This window comes from Astyanax mexicanus, chromosome 1 (assembly GCF_023375975.1).
Source record: "Astyanax mexicanus isolate ESR-SI-001 chromosome 1, AstMex3_surface, whole genome shotgun sequence".
Lineage (NCBI taxonomy): Eukaryota > Metazoa > Chordata > Actinopteri > Characiformes > Acestrorhamphidae > Astyanax > Astyanax mexicanus.
In genome coordinates, this window is record NC_064408.1 from 65,575,685 (window position 1) to 65,594,275 (window position 18,591).

The 18,591-nt window shown below is 37.5% G+C and overlaps 3 protein-coding genes across 3 annotated transcripts in view; 1 reads left to right on the plus strand and 2 right to left on the minus strand.

Moving 5' to 3' along the window:
* b4galt6 (UDP-Gal:betaGlcNAc beta 1,4- galactosyltransferase, polypeptide 6) overlaps positions 1-6,223 on the plus strand; it is a 23,211-nt gene extending 16,988 nt beyond the window's left edge. Inside the window, exons 6-9 of the mRNA XM_007257013.4 lie at positions 269-456; positions 1,123-1,245; positions 1,735-1,836; positions 2,189-6,223. Of these exons, the coding sequence (XP_007257075.3) occupies positions 269-456; positions 1,123-1,245; positions 1,735-1,836; positions 2,189-2,336 (561 nt within the window). The 3' untranslated portion in view covers positions 2,337-6,223. The remainder of the gene's footprint in view (positions 1-268; positions 457-1,122; positions 1,246-1,734; positions 1,837-2,188) is intronic.
* On the minus strand, positions 5,954-11,132 carry ttr (transthyretin (prealbumin, amyloidosis type I)). The gene is made up of 5 exons (XM_007257009.4): positions 11,025-11,132; positions 10,357-10,496; positions 9,905-10,040; positions 8,325-8,471; positions 5,954-6,186 (listed from the first exon to the last, which is right to left on the minus strand). Exons 1-4 carry the CDS (start codon positions 11,088-11,090, stop codon positions 8,364-8,366), a joined length of 450 nt encoding a protein of 149 aa, XP_007257071.1. The 5' UTR covers positions 11,091-11,132; the 3' UTR covers positions 5,954-6,186; positions 8,325-8,363.
* Positions 11,133-15,162: 4,030 nt separating this feature from the next.
* LOC125803755 (surface protein-like) lies at positions 15,163-17,547 on the minus strand. The gene is made up of 2 exons (XM_049481921.1): positions 16,592-17,547; positions 15,163-16,465 (listed from the first exon to the last, which is right to left on the minus strand). Exons 1-2 carry the CDS (start codon positions 17,545-17,547, stop codon positions 16,462-16,464), a joined length of 960 nt encoding a protein of 319 aa, XP_049337878.1. The 3' UTR covers positions 15,163-16,461.
* Positions 17,548-18,591: the final 1,044 nt, after the last annotated feature.

Below are 18,591 nucleotides of genomic sequence, written 5' to 3' on the forward strand. Positions count from 1 at the left end.
ATACATTCCTTATTTACAGTTTAACATTATAATTAACATTTAATAGTTTACTGTTTCATGTCTGACCCAAACATTTCTTGCTTAATATTGTTCTGACAGTAAAAGTAAAGAATGCAAATTGTTTTATATGGCCTCTCCACGATGTAATAATTTTTACTAAACAGAAAAAATGTAAAATTGAATTGAGCAGCATTTTGTTTTGCAGTGTTAGGTTAACTGTTTGATAACTGAAAGGGGATTTGTTTTTTGTTTTTTTCGTTTTTTTTAGGCAGGTACACAGCCATTTAATCGTGCTATGCTCTTCAATGTGGGCTTCAAGGAAGCGATGAAAGACCTGGACTGGGACTGCGTTGTGTTCCATGATGTTGATCATATCCCTGAAAATGACAGAAATTATTATGGTTGTGGGCAGATGCCTCGCCATTTTGCTACAAAGCTGGACAAGTACATGTACATGTAAGTATTATTTCTGAATTGTTCACATCTTTCTTTTCCATTTTTGTTCTTGCATTTAGAATTACTGTTAGATTCTTAGTTATTGCATAGAAATACAGACATGACTGTTTAGGCTGTAACTTAAAACCTTAGATATTGTTCATGCTATAAGGGAAGACTATGTATTTGTGTATATAAGGAAGCCTGTGCATAAATCAGTCAGGAAGGAAATAGATGAGGTGCTGTGTCAGGATACGCCCCTGTTTGGGTAATTTAGGCTTCTGCTGGGTGTCTTTTGTCCTGGGAGGTGAACGTTTTTGTTCGTTGCTAAATGAGTTCTGTAGTTGAAGTAAAGTTTTTTTTATTGTCAATACTGCATATTTACAGGACATACAGCTTATTCAAATTACATTACTCTCCTTCCCAAAAGTTACAACAAGTATAACAAGATAAAAATACAAATATAAAAGAATGAGAGACACTAAAATACAATATAACAATGTCACAGATATAGACATACGTGAGGGATTAAAAAAGGAATTACTGTACCATTGTAATGTATAAAAACATTAGTGCAATACAGTGGTATAAAAGCTTAAGGTTCAGAACTGTAATAAATTAATTCTACAGTATTGGGTTGAAAACATTTTCTGAGTGTCATGATTAAGAGTTCATGTGTGTTTTCAGCCTGCCCTACAGCGAGTTCTTTGGAGGAGTGAGTGGGCTCACAGTGGAGCAATTCCATAAGATCAATGGCTTTCCCAATGCATTCTGGGGCTGGGGAGGGGAGGATGATGACCTCTGGAACAGGTGAGCGTGTGAGGCTAAAAACCAAACAGGCACCTCAACTAATTCACTGAAAAGCAATACTTTGACTTGATTAGTGATGTTATTGTGTCCATTGTCCTTTTCCATGTATACATCATAATTTCTCCATTGTTTACTTTGCTCTAAAAGCTGGTGACAGCATTTCAGATTGATTCAATAATTTTTCATAAAATTGATTAATTTTAGTATAGTAACAAGCTAAACAATTATATTCAATTAAATAAACAAAATGTAGTTGACTGAAATGTACTGTAGAAAGTTGACTGAATTATGCTATATGCTATATTCTTCCCCCTAAAGTAATTAACTCTTCCCAATTAGCATTCATGTATGCTCTTAAAATTTAAAATTGCCTATGCATGTTGTGTAGAGAGCACCTTTTGACTCTTACTCTGCAATGTGTAGCTGTAATGCAGTTAATATTTAGATAGTGAGTGATTAAATATGGAGCTATCCTTTTGTATTCTCCAGGGTGCATTTTGCTGGCTTTAATGTGACGAGGCCAGAGGGAGAGATTGGCAAATACAAATCAATTCCACATCACCACCGTGGAGAAGTGCAGTTCCTTGGAAGGTAAGTGCATACTGTTTCTGTTCTCTCCCTTGTTTTGCTCTTTCTTTCCCACTTGATTTAATACAAACTTGAACGGAGGATTTTATTGCACCTTGCAGGGTGCAGAACTGGTCATGCTTGTAGAAAGATGAACTCAGCAGAGATCTATTTGCTTTAGACTTAATTTGCTTTACCTTAAACTGAAACTGTGTACCTTCCTGTGTTTGAGTGTAACCTCGAGTGCACCGACCCACTGTTGACTTGTTTGCAGTAGTGAGTGCAGTCCTCTTTACATACCGTTTCCCGTCCTCTATGTACAGAATGTTCTAACTGAATCTTGTTCTCTTTCTCTTTCCTTCTCTTTCTCTCTTAGGTATAAGTTACTAAGGTATTCTAAAGAAAGGCAGCATCTGGACGGCCTGAACAATCTCCAGTATTCTCCAGAAATCTCTTTAAGTAGTCTGTATAAGAACATCACTGTTAACCTGAGCCCTGAACTGGCCCCCATAGCAGACTACTGACCAAGCTCTCTTCCATTCACCTCACCTGTCCCTCGATACCCCGAATATGATCCAGCACCCAGTGGCGTGGGGAGGGGTGTGTGACTGCAAGCATTGACGTACTGCTGCCAAGTTACCTTAAAACCAAGAGACCAGAGGTTAAAGGCCTGAATTCTCGAACAATTGATTGTGTGTGTGTGAGATCGTGTGTATGTTGGATCATACCACCAATGTTTTTGTAAGTGTGTGCCTGTGAGAGTGTGTGTGTGAGAGAGTCCCATTGCATGTTTCTGTGTTCATTCTGGCTTTAGCAACTCGAATCGCGTCACGCTACCAAAAACGGGGGGTTAAAAGACAATTACAAAAAAAAGAGAGAGAGACTGAGAAAGGCAGGGAGTGCCAGCGTCAACAAATCAGATGTTTACTGCGAAGCCTTAACTGATTTTCATAGGCTGTTATCACTCTGTGTCTGTTTCATTTGTGCTGACAATGTAGAAAAGCTCAGTTTTACAATTCAGCAGAACCCTAGACGCCAATAGACTTTTTTTTTTACGGTATGATACTGTAGTATTTTAAAACATAGTATTTTTTTGGTCTTGACAAAGATTTGTGTATGTACTGTATATTTTGAAACAATTTGTTTTTGTATTTATTTTGGACTTTTATCGAGATGTGTTTGGGAGCACTCCAGTGGTGTGTGTCATGTGAGCATCGTTGTTTCTGCGTTCCATTTGGCTGTGCAGAGGACTGCTGTGAGAGCTTGCATGATCCAGACTCTGTCTGTAAATTTCCGCCTCTTTTTAATGATGCTGTCGCTGAGTCCTGTAACGACGCCCATCATTCCAGTGCGCGCACACACACTCTCTTACTTTGGCAGCTATGTGTCTTTCTTTCCTTCTTTCTTTCTATTATTTCTCTTTACGAGAATTAGACACCTCTTAAATTAAGGACTCAAATAAAACAGTAGGTGGGATACAGGGATCTGCTCACTATATACATATTTAAAAAATCAGCAAAACACCAATATCAGCTGCATGCCTTACTTCTTTTGTTGCCAGATTTTTTTAAAGCTTTTTTTAAAAAGTTGAACATTTTTTTTGTTCTTCCTTTCTAAGTAGTTTGTAGTTTTTCTTCCTTGCTCTTATTTGAAATGCACTGTACAAACAGAATAAAAGAGAGCAGGAGAAGGCAAAGACAGTAAAGGAGCGAGGTGGGCTTTTTTTTTTTTTTTGGAAGGAAGACCTGCTGGTCATTGGGGTTCAGAGCTGCTAAAAAGCCAAATAGCCCTTCACTTGGTCTGGCATCTGTGTGTGTCTCTGTGTGAGCGTGTCTGTATGAGTGAGTTATTAGTGAATGGTGCTCTAGCTCTGTGTAATGAAGTACCTTGTAATGTTGCACTCTAGTCTGAGCGCAAGTTGGGCCTGGATGAGGGAGTGATATATTGGTATATTACTTTTGAAAGGCATCAGAAACTGCGTAGAGATGACTATTTTAGGTTTCAAGCACTCACAGCTGTCGGCAAGCGAGCTATAGGCTGTGCTTACTTTTGTACATTTTGTTTTGCCTTTGTATATACTCTTACGTTGAAGATGTTAATGCACCATAAGTTGCTTTATTTTTTTATGTTTGTTAATTTATCATATCTGTCCTAAACAGAACTACTATGTGGTGTTCTTTTACACTCCCTGTGAGCGTTGATTGCATGTGTTTGTGTGGAGACTTGGAGAAACGTGCATCAGCTTCCATAAAGGCCAGACCCGAACAGCGCAGTGCAGGCTTAAGTGTCCCTGGGGCTGGGGCACACTCTTAACTTAATCTTAACCCTTATCATAAAGTGCTGGATATGCTGGTTAATTTTATATGCTTATGGTCGTCTTGTGCGTTGGATCTGGGCCATGGTTCTGGAGGTACCTTGGTCGTTGATGGTTTTCCTGCTCTAGTGCACCCACTTCAAGCTTGTTCATTAGGAGATCACTTAAACACGCTGTTGGAGGAGGGGGGAACCAAGCCACAGAAAACCAGAAATGCCAAATTGGATGTCTCATTAGTAGACCATACATTAGGTCAGTATGTGCAATCTAATGTAGTAATATTTGGTTTTGAGCTGGGGCTTCTAGTGACAGGGTTAAGACACTTCTTTTGTTCTGCAATCAAACATGCTGTGATGGTCCCCCCCCCCCAGGATTTATATGCTGGTGCCTGCCTTCACTGTGCACCAGGGTGAACCATTAAGCTGAAGCTTGTGCTCTGATTAAGCACCTGTCTGAAGAATTCCATAATGCTGAGTCTCTTGTTGTTTACAGAGTATTTCTTTTCTTCTTATACCTGCAGACTGAAGTCTGTGCTTGATTGAGCCCAGTTATTAGAGTTAGGGGTTACATGATCTGTAAATTTTCGACCAGTATGTGCAAAGGATTTGAAAGCCGATTCTATTTTGCTCCAGAAATTGGGTTCAAATGTGAAGGATAATGCAGAAGTGAAGATTACAGGTGCCAAAGTCCTCTTTCCCTCTTCTTTTGTATGGAAAATGTATCCCCCTTTTTTGTGCTTTATCTCTTTCTGTAATCTTTGCCTGTAAAAGCTTTCTGTGGTAAAATGAACTTGCCTCCTACCTTTTCTGTTGCAACCTGATCGCTGTGTGTCAGGGAGAGAGAGAGTTGAGAGAGGCAAACATTTACTGTGGCTCAGTATCCTCTTTTCAGTGTTCCTGATTAAGGAACAGAGACGAACATCAAACTGTGATTCATGTTGTAAAAGAGAAGGTTATTTTTGAATACTATTGGACCATGTCTTAAGTGTCACCACATTAGAATTGGCATTTACAGTGTCGCCACCTGATTAGGACACAGTATTTTATGATCTCCTGGCACTGGATAACAGTATTTTGTGGCAGTACTGTCGGTTGTTACATTTACATTGCAATACATTAGCACGGTACTTAACCTCAACATAAATGGTCATTATCAGTTTATCATTGCCATTTTAAAAGTAACCAGTGCGCTTTTATCTGATATATAGAAGAAAACCATATCTGAAAGCTACCAACACCAAACTGGTCTACTAGACAATATATGTACTTTTTCTTAACAGAAGTGTTTGCCATGTGCGAATAGGAAAATCTTGTATTCTTGAGCTTTGAGTAAATCTAGTATGTCATTGTAAGTATGGGTATCACATATTACCTTTTCACATTTAGGAGGTGTTCAACCTTCTGCTGTATATCCCTAGTTTTTGAATTTGGCTTATGCCCAGTGTTTTAAGCATAAATAGATTGTTGGAAGGGGACCCATTTGGACTCATTGGTTTTTACTTAGTTGTAGGTATGAAGGACTTTGTGTTAAATACTGTACTCTGTCTGCAAATTTAAATCAGTTTAATCTTAACTGACCTCCCACCCCACCCCTTCAAAAAAAGCAAACCTCACCCCATGCCGATCTGTGTGTTTAAAAATGGAACGTTTTAAAGAAGAGTTCACATTACAGACTTGTAACATATCGTTACAGATTTTTTTTGCAGTATTCATCTTTGTGCCTTGAGTTTTTCTTTACTTTTGCACATTTTGCATTATTGGTTGAGAGATGCAGTGAGGTGGTTGTGGATGCTGTTTTAAAGCAATGAAAACATGTACAGAGGAAATGTTATTTTCAGAAGTTTTAATTTGAATCTTGAGCTATGTATGTAGACCATCTGAAGCGTCTGATTGATGAACTGGAGCAGAAAATTGGGAGGATCCTTTCTTCTATGTCTTTGTTACTCCTTTTTCGAGGGTCCACTTTTGCTGTAACACCAGTTTCAGAAGCGGCATCCTGGTTACAGATCTTTGTTTGCCAGTCTATTCACTGCGTTGCCGGTTTGTTCACTGCATTACGCTCTGTAATGATCATTAAAAGAGTTTATAGTTGAAAACATTTTATGAGCAGTATCTTTTTTGTGTGAATGTGTCTAAAAGCTGAAGAAGATTATTTTAGAAACTGCTGCTTGAAATGTTTTTCACTTCTCGATAAAAACACTATATTCAGCTTGTACTGCTAAAGAAAGACAACAAAAAGATGGACAAAGAGATGGGTCATACGAAGTGGTGTGTTTTCTGTTGAGCAAGTAATGTAATCCTACAGTTTATTATTTTAAGGTAATGTAATTGTAGTTATTCTTAAAATACTTTTCTTTTTAAAGCCACATATTTAGATTTAAATAAATAATAATGAATAAAGTCACACTAAACAGGCAATTTTTTGTCTAGTACACACTCCTCAAATAAATGTTTTTGAATGCCATTTACCAAGCCTGTTAAAAAATCCAGGTCAAGACCAGCAGGTCCTCCAGAAAAAAACTTACTTGCGTCACCATCATCTGCCAAAAAGAGGCTGCAGGGTATCATAAGGTAGGGTAGCAATGATTATCACGTCTGTGTTTCAAAAAGCATTTCTTCAAAAAGAAAGATTTTTTTATAAAGGGCTAATCTTTCATTGTTTCCCCAAAGATCACTTACTTCACTGTGGAAAAAGTTTACAAAATCAGTAGAGAACACCATTTCAATTTAAGATGTATGTTACTAAGCTAGCTAGCTAAGTCTAGCCACAATATTATCCAGCCAGCAAATCTAACCAGATGAACGTTAGCAAAGAGACAGCCAGCTAGCTAAACCTGGTTCTCCAGCTATGACTTGATTAACCCTGAACTGGCTTTTTTCTCAGTTAAACATCAAAACGAGTGGAGGGTAACATTAGTCAAGCCAGAGCTCTTTAGAGTAGCCTGCTTAGCTAGCTAGCTAATATCCTACCGTGGGTAACCTGGTCTTACAGGATTGCACACTTGCATGCTTAGCTGGACTGTGTTTGGCATTTAACGGTCGTGTTAACATTCATTTAATGTCTGACTTAATATTACAGATTAATGTTGACCCAAAAGTAAGTTCAGAATACTTTATAAAAGTTGAAAAAGGAAGCTAAGTTATTTGCCTCTACAGCCTCTAAGCAGGACTGTACTACAGAGTATTTTTCTACCGTCACTAATTTAGTTAGTAACTAAGTAGCTAGCAAGCTAGCTAACACATGCGTTTTCAATACAGCAAACAAAAGCAATTACCTTTAGCTACCCTCAACTTTGTGCACGTAATCCTCAGTCTATTTCCTGTAGCCTCTTAGTAAAGGCACAGAGTGAATACAGTGCATTGGGCATGTTTTTACTGGATGACCTGCTGGTTTTGAGCTGGATTTATTTTGTCTGGGAAGCTAGATATGAGATGTGGTAGATATGCAGTTATTTGTTTTACACAATAAAACCGAAGGCTAGGATGTTGTGATTAATACAATTTGTTTTAGTCAACTGACACCATTAATATAAATATAATTGAATTATAATAAATATTTATATATAATTTTGCCATTCTAGCATTGAAACAAAGTGTGATACCTCGCAGAATTCTGTTGTAATTAATATGATTAATTTATCAACTGACTCACACCATTAATCTATACTTTTTAGAATTAGTGTATAGTACATAATTGGGACAAAGCTTATGAATCAGAACTCCTTCTGGTTTGAAAGTAGCCCCGCCCCTTAGACATTCTGATTGGTCCTTTTGTGAAGTTTGACTGTCTCCCTGCAAAGTAATCCATGTCAGTAATTAGTCTATTTATAGAATGTACATGTTATCTAATTACTCTTTTTCACTTTTTCACTACAACTGTTACTTCTATATCATTACTTCCGGACACTGATTTCTGGTTTAGTTTTTAGCAAGTCCTTGATAATATTTTATTTGGGTCTTATTAGCTTTAAATGGGACATTTTATACAATGGTGGTGTAGCCAACTAGCTTAGTAGAGTTTAATTAAATTTGAGAAGTGATAAAATGAGGGTGGTGTTTTCTGTTTCTGCTTATTAAAATCATATTTATTTTTGATTAGCTTACACAGACTGGTTTCTAGAAAATCACCTTCTTCAGCTTTAAGTGTTTAAAGTCAGAGTGACAGTATTGGGAACATGGAAAATCTTAAGTGTGATTACCTGTAGTATTGTGATGTGATATGTGTTTTTTTTGCAGCTTCAGTCGTGTGCTTTGACCACTACAGCTGTTGTGGTGTAGGAGAAGGGGCTCAGTAACAAGGCCAGAGTGTAGTGGCGATGTCCTTCTGTGTGAGCGGCAAACACCACCTGTGATCGATAAAAACAACACCCTTTTGACAGGCTGGAAACATTCCATAGTCCACTTACACACACATGGTTTGAACTGTATCCAAGTACAGTACATTAATGTGTTATGTATGGTCTTTGAATAGTCCATTGAGGGCTTATCTACAATGTTTGTTTTTATCTAAGCACATGTGAAAACATATATGTTCTTAAATATTTACTTTCCTTTATTAGAAAAAGAAATGCAGCATTTGGTTGGAATCCAGGAAAAACATGATTTCGCTTGGAATTTTGCCAGTATTTACTGAATGATCCGTTTTTGTTGAATGCCAGAGTCCAGTTTACTCATAGGCACATTTGGGGACGGTCACAAATATGGGCAATGTTACATCTCTTAAAGGGAAAGTCTGCTTTTCTCGCTCACAATTAAAAAAAAGTTTCTCAGATCACTTTTTCTTTCCTGTAGTATAAAATGTTCTTTTAAAAATAAATAAATAAGGGTCTAAAAACAACAGAAATATTGCACTTAAGCTTGGAGTGAAATATACTTTTGAATAAACATCTGTCAGTTTCCTAGAAAGGAATCAGGTGTAGTCAAAGATTAGGCCTAGTTCTCATACAAAAGCTTAAACATTAAACAGTTATATATATATTTTTTTTTCTCCCAATTGAGCTAGGCCAATTGTTCCATCCATTCAGCTGCTAGTCAGCTGTACTTCCCCTATCACAAGTGATAACACAACACCAGGAGGGTGAAGACTAGCACATGCCTCCTCCGACACGTGAAGTCAGACACCGCCTCTTTTCAAGCTGATGCTGATGCAGCATCACAGTGTGCTCGGAGAAAAGCGCAGCAACTCTGTTCTGATACATCAGCTCACAGACGCCCTGTGCTGAGTGACTTCACCCTTTGGAGTGATGAGGAGAAAGAGTGCCATCTACTCACCCAGAGAGAGCAAGACCAATCCTGCTCTTAGGGCTCCAGAAGCTCATGGCAAACTACATGACCGGGATTGGGACCAGACCATAGTGGCACATTTTAAACCGCTGGACCACTCAGCGCCCCTAAGCTGATGTTTTTTAAGTTGTGCTGTGAAAGCCAATGGCGATAAATAATAGCTTTCAATACAAAAATGTATGAGCTCATCCTGGCATTTTCTTTTTTTATAGTAAAACTTTCGGACGGCTTAAATAAAAAAAAAAACAGACAAAAACTAAAGTTTTTTTTGTTTTTTTTTTTGAAATGTAAATGCAGATATTTGTATGCATTTTCAAGTAAAGAAATCAAGTGTGTGTATAATCCATAAGTTTAATTCTGCACAGCAATCAAGAATTAGGAATGCTCTCAGGATGTCTCTATAACTAAAAGCTAATGTACCCTTACCATTTTTCTGTGAGCAATTAACAGACGATAAGCTGCTTTTCGTTGTTTTTTGTAGAGATTGTCTACTTACGTCAGCCACCTCATGAAAGGGTGTGCGGCCCTCTGCCTTCCAGTAGCTTTTAGTGTCGAACTCCACGCGGTAAACACCAGGTGTGAAGTCCTGGTCTGTGATAAGGTTATGAACCTCTCCAGCTAAATCTGTTGTGCTGCAATAGAAATGTAAAACCAGAAGCAGAGAGAAAGTGTGCAAGACTGTTAAAAAGATGCAGGTATTCATCAAAACTTTTCATTCAGTGATGCTATTTCGAGTTTAGGAAGAAAATAATAACCACTGATCCTGACTTTACATTGACATTTTCTCAGAAGCATTAAAGAAATTGCAATTCAGTTATTAATAAAAGACAAAAACACTTAAAGTACTGCTCAGATTTACATATATATTTGTATTTATATATTATTTATGCACATGTTTTCATATGTTTTATATGTTCATATGCGCCTTTTCTTCTTGTATAATCTTACCCACTAGCAATCTTTTCCCATGTCCCGTCCGAGCCTTGGCGGGAAACCTTGAGTGCCACATTTCCAGCAGGGACACCTTTCACTGCATCTAGGATCTTCACTGTCAGCGGACAATGGGAGTCTGAACCACCATGTACATCCTAGATTAAAAATGGTATTTGTACAGTAATTTAACAGAGATCAATCTCCTTATGTAATTAATCCAAGTTGTCCAGTTCCAGGCATATATCACCACAGCAATTCACTGTCTCATTAAAAAAAAATCACATTTTTTTCATTTTCATTTTTGTCATTTGAATAATCAGTGTTAATGAGCAAGTTACAGTTTTTGACCTCTAACTGTAACAAAAAGTATAAATAAATATCTACTAATAATATATATACCACCTTATAGTTTAAGCCAACTCAAACAATCAACTATGAAAATGTGAGTAAAGTTGTGATTTGTTTTTCATAACCTGAAGTTATGTAAAAATAGAACATAAACGTGGCATTGTGAGCATATATCACAGTATTCTGTACAGTTAAATTAATATATACCTATCCAGACAGAGACATATTATGACAGTAATCTCTATATATTTATAAGAAACTATTATAAGAAACTCATTTTATAAATCAACTCTATACAGAATCTGTTGCAGATCTTTAAATTTTCAGTAACTTACCACAGGAGCAGCCTGACAGAAGACGAGTGTTGAAGCGAGGAATATAAAAATGCTAGCTTTGGCCATTGTGGAGGAACACTACAGGCAGCAGGACAGTCAGAGTCTTATATACTGAAATTGCTCTTTGTTATCTGGTCAGGTGACCAAAGGGAAATCTGGGGCGTTCTGTTGACACAGTAAATAACTGGAGAATGCATAACTCCAAACAAAACAACCTTTGTGGCAATTTCAGTTATTAATCCCCACAAATATTTGTTGGCACAATGCATGTCCTCTCAGTTTCAGGTATTTAGAGGGAAACATAAGACCACAGAAGTTACTCAGGGTATGTTAGGGACACACAGTTCCCAAAGCTCTCTGTGCCTGAACTCTGCTGACCAGCAAATCCTAGTTTAACCTCTTCACTCTTGTACTGTTTGTTTTGTCACTAAACTGATTGAATCTCCAATGAAACTACTTTTCTGAGCCTCAGACATTAAGAGATTTGAGGGATTGTTAATCCAGTTAAAAATCAAAAGCCAAATCCAAAATACACTAAAAATGAAAACACTCAATGTTACTTAAAATGAAATGTCATGTCATCGTAGCATATACCAAGTATTTTAATGTTTGTTTTTGTATCTAACATGCAGGTTATTCCTGGTCGTTCCCAGTTTAGTATCAGTGTCACACAAAACAAGTAAAGAACTGTGTAGAAGTTTTACATTTTGCTGCTTTACAAGCTCAATATTCTTTGGGCAGATTCATAAAGTAGATGTGTTTACTACATTTGTATCTGTGTGAATTTGTATTTACTAGTTTCTACCTGTGGAAAACTTTCAAATATACACTGAGCCACATTATTGCCCTAAAATAAATGTTGTATGATACTTTGCTAAATGCATTTGTTTTAGTAAGATGTCTGGAGATGTTCAGCGGAATTGGTTTTAGAGTAATTAGACACTAGAACACAGACAAACAGTACAAACAAAACATTTAACCAAAATGTATTTTGTTTTAATAAATCAAATTCATATCATTTACAGCTGAAATTTGTCAAATTTCATAATAACTTAATTCAAAACTATAACAGTGAAAAGAAATTGTGAAAATAGTTGCCTAAAATATGCTGTACATATACAGATTTACAGAGTAAGGTTTAACATGCTTTGCTAAAGTATTATTTTATTTGATGAAAACCACCTGGAAAAAAAAACTAAATCTAAAGTTCAGCAGTTTTAGAAAAAATAATATAATATTATTTAATAAAAATCAGCTTAGTCAAGAATAAAATGACAGAAATGTCAACATGTATGGAGTCAAAAAAGGGTCATAAAGATTTTGAGTTTGTAAAACAGAAGTCACAAATGTACTGAAACTTGTAACTGCGTTTAAACAACTGCATGCACAAAAATCCAAATCCACAAATTAACTGGAATGTGCAAACTTGAAACAGAAAGTAATATTAATAATAATTCAAATGTACAAATGTGAAAAAAATATTTTAATTATATATAAATATATATTTTTAAATTTGTAAATCCAATCTCTTCAATGTGTGAATCAGTACTGCTCAAATGGCTTAAGCTGGGTCAGCCCAAAAATCACATGGAATTTGTGAGTTTGTAAATGTGACAGTGGGCGTTTTTCACTGTGGAGCTAAAAATCCTCTCATTCATCTTCTCTGCTGCGTGTGCGAAGCTCTAGCTGCAGTCAGTGTTGCCAACTCCTCAGTAAGGAAAGTAGCTATTGGCTGTCCTAAAAGTCACCAGAAGTCGCTAAATGACGTCATCGCCTAATTTGCATAATACATGTTTTTGAAGCTGTAAAGGATTAGGGTTGTGGGAGAGAAAAAAGTGAGTAAAAAACACAATAAATATGTTAGAAATGTTACAAATAGGACGTCACTTTTTTTTTACATTAACTTCATTTTTACGTGAATTACATAAATTAGTTTTTTGCCATGTTCTTAAATGTTGTTAAAAGAGCAGCTGGAACTGTTATTCTATGTTTTATTTTTTTTTTTTAGTTTGTTTTATTTATTTATTTTTATTTTTTTACATTTTCTTAAGTTTTCTTTATTTTTAAACCTATCATAGACAAATTGTTCAATGGTTCAATAGATATTTAGCTTTTTATAAAGAGGCAGACACTGTGGAGGAGGTGAGTGACAGGCTATGTGGTGAATGAGGTGAGTGAATGACTGAGACTGTGTGAGTTAAATTAAGGGATTTCTGTTCGTGTCACACTGAAGACACATTAATATTTATACTTCTGCTCTGTAAATACAGAGCGGGGTCAGTCAGCGGCGGCTGTGGGCATGCGCAATTCATTTACATTGTGTTGGTGGAGCGGTGTGTGTGTGCTCTGAGTGTGGGTCTGCACTGTGAGTGGTGTGGGGCGGGGCTCACGGCAGCGCCCGCTGCAGCGCGGAGGACAGTAACTGAAGAGCCCGTGTTCATCTCAGAGTCGCCAAAAGTCTCCAATAACAACACAAAAACTCGCTAGATTTGTCGCTAGTTGCTTTTTTACAAAAAAGTCTAGAGGGTCTGAAAAGTCGCTAAATATAGCGACAAAGTCACTAAGTTGGCAACACTGGCTGCAGTTGCGAATTTTGACCCTGTTTTGACGCCTGATTGATGGACCAATAGGAAAGCTTTATCCGGACCAATCAGGTTACGGGGTTTGTTTAACCAATCAGAACAATGGGTGGGTCTCTGCAGGTCGGAGTACTGGGCATGTCAAAGGTGTGGGCGTGTCGAAAGTGTGGCCGCCATTTTGGAGTCGGCCACCATGCGCCCCCCAGTGGATCAATTTACACTGAGGAAGGAGTTTAATAAAACAATAATATTCATAACTCTACCAATTTTTACCCGATTTACACATTACAAATACGTGCTTTCATACTGAAATACTTTATATTATGTTCTAATAATATGAATTAATTTTATATTTATGTACATAGATGCACACACTCACACACACACACATATATATATATTAATAAATTAATTAATTTATGTACTAATTAATATGCTATACCATATGTCTGTCTTTGATAAAGAGCATAATGTAAAGTATTTCAGCATGAAAGCACATATTTGTAATGTGTGACAGCGTCCTGTATCATTACTACATCTCTGCTGTTTGTAACAAACCAATCCGTGTGTAAATCGGGTAAAAATTGGTAGAGTTATGAATATTATCGGTTTATTAAACTCCTTCCTCAGTGTAAATTAATCCACTGGGGGGCGCATGGTGGCCGACTCCAAAATGGCGGCCACGCGGAACGTCAGCTCCAATAGACCAATAGACGACCACCTTTCGACACGCCCAGTACTCCGAGCTGCAGAGACCCACCCAGTGTTCTGATTGGTTAAACAAACCCCGTAATCTGATTGGTCCGGATAAAGCTTTCCTATTGGTTCATCAATCAGGCGTCAAAACAGGGTCAAAATTCGCAACTGCAGCTAGAGCTTCGCACACGCAGCAGAGAAGATGAATGAGAGGATTTTTAGCTCCACAGTGAAAAACACCCACTGTCACATTTACAAACTCACAAATTCCATGTGATTTTTGGGCTGACCCAGCTTAAGCCATTTGAGCAGTACTGATTCACACATTGAAGAGATTGGATTTACAAATAAAAAAATATATATTTATATATAATTAAAATATTTTTTTCACATTTGTACATTTGAATTATTATTAATATTACTTTCTGTTTCAAGTTTGCACATTCCAGTTAATTTGTGGATTTCGTGCATGCAGTTGTTTTAACGCAGTTACTACAGTTTCTATGTAACAGTTTCTATGAAAATGTACAAGTTTCAGTACATTTGTGACTTCTGTTTTACAAACTCAAAATCTTTATGACCCTTTTTTGACTCCATAAACATGTTACTCAAAAAATGCACCATAAATGAAATGAATACAATAGAAATCTCGCTGTGATTTACATTTTCCTATAGGGGTTTTGGACTAGTAACATTTTTGCCGACTTTTTACTGTTTTAATGTGGTTATTTTAGTGATCACATTAGCTTCCTGTTCTGGTTCTGCGTGTTAGTCTGCATATTATTAAGACCTGCTCCATGACCTCAGATGACATATGAACTTATTTGTCCCCAGAACATCTAGTGCTTAGGTTAAGCCCTCTTAACTGTTTATTGTGGCCCCTTTAGCTGTTAAGGTACCTTCCTGTGATAAGCCTGATTGCAAATCATTGGCTTTCCTTTCAACTAAATCTATTTGTAGTATCTCAGCTTGTGGTGTAACATCTGCTGGACTTCTTTATCTTCATATTGAACTCCATCCTGTACTAGGGGAAGATTTTAAGAAGGCTCTGTAATGTGTTTAATATCTTTACTTGATTATTTGTGCTCCCCTCCTGAATCCACAGTTCTTGGTTGGATACTCAAAGACACTGACTCTTGGCTGGCTGTTCCAGAACTTGGCTGTCTCATTCTCTTCTTACTTTACAAATACAATATAAGCACCTTCAGTATGGCTAGATGTTTTATTTTGCATAAGCTTCACTGTATTTCTTGTCACTCTATGCTGAGAACCAGCTTGTGAAGAAGAACTGTATACATCTTGCTCAGACATCCCCATGACTCTGTCTATTAAACAATAAATCATTGGCTTCATCTGATGATTTCTCAAAATATTTTCCTTCGTTCTTATTTAGGATGGAGCACATCCTGGTCCTGTTCACTATGAATGGTGTCCAGGAATCCAGTATTGACTTCAGCGTCTATGTCCTCAGAAACCTGCAGTTGAACCCTGTCTACAGTTTCACTATTAGATGTATTAAAATGTGTAAAGATGTTGTATTCCCAGTATAGTTGAATCTGTAGATGCTGTAGAGGTTTCTGATGAACTACTTATGCCCTCGTCTAAATCCACTTGTTCATCACTGGTGATCAGCTGCTGACGCTGACAGTTATACGTCGTCATGGTCACAGTATTGCAGGTCTGACTCTTTACCGCTGTGATTACTACTTGCTCAATCGCAGACATGTTCTCTGTTCTTTGTATGCTTGGCTTAAGATGATCCATGACATCTTTCTTTTTTTGACTTGAGGCTGGTCAATTTATATTCTTCTCCAGTATGAATGGCATCACTGTCCACTGCCAAACTGATGTCTTCTAACCAGTTGACACCCACATTAGATAGATAGATAGATAGATACTTTATTTATCCCGAAGGAAATTTAGGAACAAGAACCATTGACCATTGGTGTGTCCTGTGGTATCTCTATGCCTGTATGCCTCTATGCCTCTATCTCTATGCCTGAATGAAGTCCATGTCCAACCATAAGATGTTAATGAGTATCTTGTTTTGGTCTTTCAACATTTACAATTAAATCCCCAACATCTTCCTTTGAGTTAAAAGCTGCATCTTCCTGATTTGAGTCAGAAGCTTCATCTTCCTTATTTGAGTCAGAAGCTTCATCTTACCTATTTGAGTCAGAAGCTACATCCTCCTTTGTGTCAGAAGCTACATCTTCTTTTGAGTCAGAAGCTACATCTTCCTTTGAGTCACAAGCTACATCTTCCTGATTTGAGTCAGAAGCTACATCTTACTTATTTGAGTCAGAAGCTACATCCTCCTTTGCGTCAGAAGCTACATCTTCTTTTGAGTCAGAAGCTACATCTTCCTTTGAGTCACAAGCTACATCTTCCTGATTTGAGTCAGAAGCTTCATCTTCCTGATTTGAGTCAGAAGCTGCATCTTCCTTATTTGAGTCAGAAGCTGCATCTTCCTTATTTGAGTCAGAAGCTGCATCTTCCTTTGAGTCAGAAGCTACAGCTTCCTTTGAGTCACAAGCTACATCTTCCTTTAAGTCACAAGCTATATCTTCTTTTGAGTCAGAAACTACATCTTCTTTTGAGTCGCAAGCTACATCTTCCTTGTTTGAGTCAGAAGCTGCATCTTCCTTATTTGGGTCAGAAGCTACATCCTCCTTTGAGTCAGAAGCTGCCAACACTGTGTTGTCTTTCTCAGGAACAAGAGTAGCAAGGCTTTGTTCAGAATGTATTTCCATGGTCCTTCCCAAATGTCTCTTTGCCACCGTTTGGCACAATTCTTCGACCATTGCAGGTGTGTCCTGTGGTATCTCTATGCCTGAATGAAGTCCATGTCCAACATCATCCTTTTCTGTTTTAGAAGATGCCAACTCTTCATTAAGAGTGTCTTCATCAAGATCAAGAGTAAGCAGACTTTGTTCAGAACTGATTTCCTTTGTCTTTGGCACTGTTACACTTTCCTCCTGTAACAGACTGCAAGTCACACTACCATCATTAATGCTATATTCATTGATCTTTGCATTATCTAAGTTTTGTGGATGTGGGTCTTCCTTCATCTCATCAGCAAGCAAAGGTATCTGGAGCTCAGTTGTATCCCCTGTTTCTGCATCTACATCCAGGGTCATTGATGCATCGTCTTGTTTTGGTGCCCTAATAATCTCATCTAAAAGCTCAACACATTCTTGATCTGATTCATTGTTCATCTCTATGGCTGCAGTTTGTTTTTGGTCCATCACATGTGTGTCCTCTGGCACTTGTATATCTGACTGAAGTTCATCCCTAACATCTTGCCTGTTTACGCCAGAATCTGACAAGATTGCAGTGTCCTCCTCAGTATCAAGAGTAAGAAGAATTTATTCAGTGCGTACTTCCTTGGTCACTCCAAAATGCATATTTAGCACTGATACACTGACTTCCTCTTCCTCTAACTGACTAACATTCTGATTAACTTCATGAAGACCATGCTCATTTTTCTTAATGTCTTCTAAGTTTTGTGGATGTAAGTCTCTCTTTATCTCCTTAGTAAGCGAAGTTGCTTGAAAGTCAATTGCTGCTCCCACCTCTCTGTCTACCATCAGATTCACAACTGAAATGTCTTGTGGTGTCTCAACAGTAGTCCCAAAATCAACTGCAAGTTCTTGCTCCGATGCATAAATTAAGTCGGTTTCCTCTGTTACAGTTAAGTCTTCCATCACTGGCTGAGAATCAACGAATTCTCTTTCTTTCTCAAGTTCATGAGTAAGACTTTGCTCAGGAATGACTTCTTGGGTCATCAATGAGCTTGTATTTTCTATAACTGCAAATTCCACTGAATCATTAGCATTGATTTTGTCTGTCTTATTGAGTTTGATGCTACATTCTGTAAGAGTGGCATCTTTTCTGATTAACTGGACAACACTTGGTACATGGGTGTCCAACACAGTTTCTTTTACTGTTTCAGTTGAGAAAACTGAGCTTGTGCTTGTAGGGAATTCATAGACTGGCATCTTGTCTTGTTCATTCTCATTCAATTCTGTGTCAGGTGGCAAAGCTGAAGCTGCGTCCCTTACTGTGGGGTTAGGCTCTTCTAGTGAATCTTTTAGAATCTTTGACGCAAGATCATCAGTTTCTTTGCCACTGAGATCATCGTTTTCTGAAACAATGTTGGCTGCTGATTCTGGTGGTCTGGCAATTAACAAAGTCTGCTCAAGCTCTTTTTGTATAACATTGGCTTTAGCTAGTACTTCTTCAGTAGTGGGCCTAGCTTGCAGGATATCAGGTAAACTTGAAGGCATTCC

What these genes read in the sequence shown, in the direction of transcription:
- ttr (XM_007257009.4), bottom strand. Translation starts at nt 11,090, where the DNA reads ATGGCCAAAGCTAGCATTTTTATATTCCTCGCTTCAACACTCGTCTTC. An exon ending in TGGGAAAAGATTGCTAGTGG is followed by an intron (nt 10,041 to 10,356) that starts GTAAGATTATAC and finishes TTTCTATTGCAG; the next exon opens with CACAACAGATTTAGCTGGAG. An exon ending in CCTTTCATGAGGTGGCTGAC is followed by an intron (nt 8,472 to 9,904) that starts GTAAGTAGACAA and finishes TATCGATCACAG; the next exon opens with GTGGTGTTTGCCGCTCACAC.
- LOC125803755 (XM_049481921.1), bottom strand. Translation starts at nt 17,547, where the DNA reads ATGGACCAAAAACAAACTGCAGCCATAGAGATGAACAATGAATCAGAT.